Source organism: Equus quagga, chromosome 9, assembly GCF_021613505.1.
Source record: "Equus quagga isolate Etosha38 chromosome 9, UCLA_HA_Equagga_1.0, whole genome shotgun sequence".
Lineage (NCBI taxonomy): Eukaryota > Metazoa > Chordata > Mammalia > Perissodactyla > Equidae > Equus > Equus quagga.
This window is the reverse complement of record NC_060275.1, coordinates 68,331,133-68,335,819: the sequence shown is the minus strand read 5'-3', so window position 1 is coordinate 68,335,819 and position 4,687 is coordinate 68,331,133. Positions and strand designations below refer to the sequence as shown.

Sequence of the window (4,687 nt, the reverse complement as noted above, 5' to 3'; positions counted from 1 at the left end):
CTGCCAGCCCTCGAAAGTTTGCAAAATACTTGATTTAGAAACAGTGAATCCTGCATTAGCATTGCCTTAGGCAAAGGTATCTATTTTATAGTGACAGACATGCGGTAATACATGCATGACCATGTGATTTACTCATCCCATCATATGAGATTTCACCTGGAATCTGTCTACCTGATAGAACAATGAAATGCCTATTGAAGTTTCATCTGAGATACTAGCTCAAGGACAACAGGGTGGGGTGTAGTCCTCCAGGATGTGACCTACGTATTGAATCAAAGGTTGCTACATGGTGCTGTGACACAATGACTGGAATGTAAATATATCTTAGCTCTCATTGTCTTTATTTAAGGCTGGTATTTAATATAGTTAGGATGTGCTAAAGAGTAACTATTCTAGAGAACCACATAATAAATGTTATTTGGGTTCTAATTAGAACAGGTTTGCAACTTTTGCAGCTAATAAATACATCATGGATATGACAAAGTATTACTGGGATGCTGTCAACACAAAATAACTTTTTAAACTATTTTTATTATACAATAACAGAATTGAGGAGTAGCAAACAGTAAGAAAAAAGCTTTAATTTTTTTCCCATGGAAAATGAATAAATTGGTTGACACTCAATCTGGTTGCTGGCTGGATATGAAACACTATTTTCAGTAATTTATGTAATTACCCTCTCATTGTACCTTGTTCCTGTGGACATGGTCCTTTTAGGAGCTGCTGCTGTTCAACACTCAAGAGTGTGCCTTCTATTCTGTTGCTTTACTGTTCTGCTGGGGCCAGTGACTGTGTCACTGGTTCCATGTGACAAGACACACTACAAACCATTTGGCTAAGTGTTCACCAAATCCATTTTCTCTCCCTTTGTCGATGCAGCTAGATATTTCTTGGCCTCTTTTTCAGTAAGATATGGCATTGGACTAGGTGCTGATAAATGGGTTATGGCTAGATGTGATGTTCACCACTTTCACACTTGGCTCATAAGAACCTCTCACACAGTCCTTCACTCTCTTTTGCTAGATGTACATCAAGGCCCAGTTAAGCTCAGTAGTCACTTGTTAAAGATGGCAGAGCCTCTGTCAGCCTGGATCACTGAGTACCTGCAAGGAATAGAACCATGCACCCCACCACATCCATACAGATTGGACTTCTATGAAAAAATACAAACTTTTATTGTATTAAGACACTGAGATTTGGGAGTGGTATCTGTTACATCAGCTAGCAATACTTTTACTAATACTAATTCTTTCTGAGGTCTTCAAAGAATAATGGGAATTTTCACCCTGCAAAGCAAGACATAGTTGATTTGTTTGCCTATAATATTGTCACTTTCACAAGATACTACTATGGTATTGAGGTACAATCTACTAACAAAACTCTATACTCTCCTCATCTGTCTCCTAGCTTTCCTTCACCTTCACCCCCAATCTTTCGTCATAGGAAGTGGGGTGGGACGCATAATCCATCTCTCCTCAGAACTTCTTTCTCAAAAATATCTTGGCTATGTTTATCCTTTGCCTCAGGATTACTTGCATGTTTTTGGACAATTTATGCATCCATCATGCTGTGCTGTACCAATGTGGGAAGAGAAATGTGTACAGTCTACTCAGAAAGAAGAAGAGCTTTCTTCAGTTCATGTTCAGTTTGAAAATTGTCATATGAATCTCTTGTCTGATATAGTATCAACTTAACACTGAAGAAGAAAACAATCCAACCTTTTAAAGCCAAGTTTCAGTATATCTGGAAGCAGTTGAATCTATAATAGATACTTATTTATTCATTTGATAAATATTTATACACTGCATACCATGTGTCAAACTCTGCTAGAATTGAGGATACAGCAGTGAACAAAAAAGGGAAAATCCCTGCCCTCAAGTAACTTACTTTGTTGAGGAGAGACAGATGAACATAATAAATAAAGAGACATAATCAATTAGATGAAAAAAATGTCAAGGAAGAGAGATATAAAGTATTAAAAGATTAAAATTTTAGATATGTCAGCCTGGACTTTCTAATAAAGACCCAAAGGAAGAGAAGGGAAGTGATTCTAGGCTAGAGGAAAAAGGAAGGAAGAAATGGGTTGGAGTGAAGGGGAGAAGAATAATGGGAGATGAGCCAGAGGACTAACAGAGGAGCCAAACTGTAGATGGGATGCTAACAAATCAGTGAAAAATTCCAGCGTAACTACGAGGTCAGAACAAATTTTTATTAGATTGAACAAAAATATAAAATAAAGTCAATAGATAATTTGCCTCTTAATATTTGTCAAAGAAATAAATGTGTTTTGAACTTCAGTTTATGTCCCACTCAATCAAAAGAAACATCATCAACCTGGAGGAAACAGTCTTTCCTGGAGAAAATGAATGACCCTGTCTCCTCCTCCATTCTACTCTGGGACTAGGCTGACACTCAGTCAAAAATCAGAATAAGCAGTCACAGCTCTATCTGTCTCTATGATGATAAAAAAAGAATGACAGGAGTCCTCATCCACTCTTGTGGGTGGATTCAGAAAAAGAGTATATTTGCTTTCACCTATTTGCTACCAAAGACTTTTCTCCAAATGTCTCAATGAAAGCAACTCTTTACCGAACTAAGTCATTTTGTCTCAAACACAATAAGGTAATTGGAGATTCAATGACCCATTCCTAAAATAATCTATGTGCCCAAAAAGGAATTCTGTATAGCTAAAGAAAGATGCAAGCCAGAGACTTGACTTCCACACTGCAATTAGTTTTAGATGTAAAGTTTTTGCAGTGATATTTCCCAGACTATTTTGATATGAGATTTTTCCTCAGGACCTTCTTCAGAGCCCGCACCACCTCCTTGTTCCTCAGGCTATAGATGAGGGGGTTCAGCGTTGGGGTGAGGATGGTATAGAACATGGAGAGACCTTGATCCAGTGTTGTGGTGTGGGAGGAGCCAGGTGTCATATACACCACTATGCCTGGCCCCAAGTAGAAACTCACCACAGTCAGGTGAGCAGAGCATGTGGCCAGGGCTTTGTTTCTCCCCTCAGGAGAGTTCATTCTGAGAACAGTGAGGAAGATGTGAATGTAGGAGGCCATTATGAGGGTAAAGGGGATAAGAATAAATACTATACTTACCACAAACACTACCATTTCATAATCTGACGTGTCCGCACAGGATAGCTTCAGGATGGCAGGCATCTCACAGAAGTGATTTATCTCCTTCAGACCACAGACAGGGAAATGCATGGTGTAGATGGTTTGAATGAGTGAATTCAGAGCACCTCCAGTCCATGATGCCACGGTCATTAGCAAGCAAACCTTAGGGTTCATGATGATTGCGTAGTGCAGGGGGTTACAAACAGCCACAAATCGGTCATAAGACATAAGGGTTAGGAGTAGACACTCGGCACCACCTAGAGTCAGGCAGAAGAACATCTGGACACCACAGCCAATGCGAGAAATACTGTGCTTTCCTAAGAAATGGTTGATGACCATATTAGGAACTGAGCTGGAGATGTAGAACAAGTCAATGAGGGAGAGCTGGCTGAGCAAGAAGTACATAGGGGTGTGGAGGTAGGAGTTCATCCAGATCAGGAAGATGAGGATGGAGTTCCCTATGAGCGCAATGAGGTAGACCAGAAGGATGAGGTAGACCAGGAAGCTGGCATATTGAAACTCAGGGAAGAGGCCTAAAAGAATGAAATCTGTAGTGGCTGTGCCATTTCTTTTTGCCATATCTCAGCCTCATCTGTGGCAGCTGATGTGTGGTGGGAAGAAAACATAGGCCGTCTGTTAAATCTTATGCCCAGTTATGAGCCTTTTATTTTAGACTTGCTTTTCTCCTATCCATTCTTCTTTCTACATCTTAGACAACACAAATGGCATTTAAAACATCTTGTGGAGCTTCCAGGTTAATGAACACATGGAGATTTGGGGATAAGGCTTCATTCAGAGAGGGCATGGAAGCTCCATACCCCTTCCCACATACCTTGCCTTACATATCCCTTCCACCTGAATGTTCATCTATATCCTTTATCATATCTTTTTATAATAAACAAATAATGCAGTAAAAAAATACATCTTAAGGTTTTCAAGTCTTAAACTTATTATTTGATAAATACTGTGTACTGACCATTTTATTCCACTATTTAAAAACTGCTTCATGTCTACACAATTATAGTATTCACCCAAGAATTTAAAACCTATTATTTGGAATTTCCTGGGACCATGAGTCTCCAGATTTTTTGGTTTCATTTTGGTGTTTGACTTGTCAATGGAACCATTGCCCCAGGTGTCTCATGCAGATCCTATTCTCCTCTGTCTATATTATCTCCTTTGTCAATCTTGTATAGCTCCTGCTGGACCAACTATATATTTTGCATGGAAAAATTAAAATATAGGGCCCTTTGTTTAAAATCAGTAATAATTTCAAGATAGCAACATCAGATCATTTAACCAAGCTTGGGCTTTTCTGAACACAGAATCCTATATGACTGCATGAATGGAACTGGTCCTCATCTTATGGGTTCAAGCTTTCAAAACAACATATTGATCTGTCTGGCCTCCTCTGAGATGATTTCTGTATTCCCAACAGCTTCTTAAATTCCCTTATCAGATATCCTGCCAACACTTCCAATCCATCATGCCAAAACTGAACTCAATTCCCATCTCTTACTATTTGATTATTTCTACCATCACCACTCCATTACCACAAA

General features: G+C 39.1%; 1 protein-coding gene across 1 annotated transcript; it reads right to left on the bottom strand.

Moving 5' to 3' along the window:
- Positions 1-2,771: 2,771 nt before the first annotated feature.
- LOC124244647 (olfactory receptor 2T27-like) lies at positions 2,772-3,707 on the bottom strand. Its single transcript, XM_046671272.1, has one exon. The coding sequence runs from the start codon at positions 3,705-3,707 to the stop codon at positions 2,772-2,774; it is 936 nt and encodes a 311-aa protein (XP_046527228.1).
- Positions 3,708-4,687: the final 980 nt, after the last annotated feature.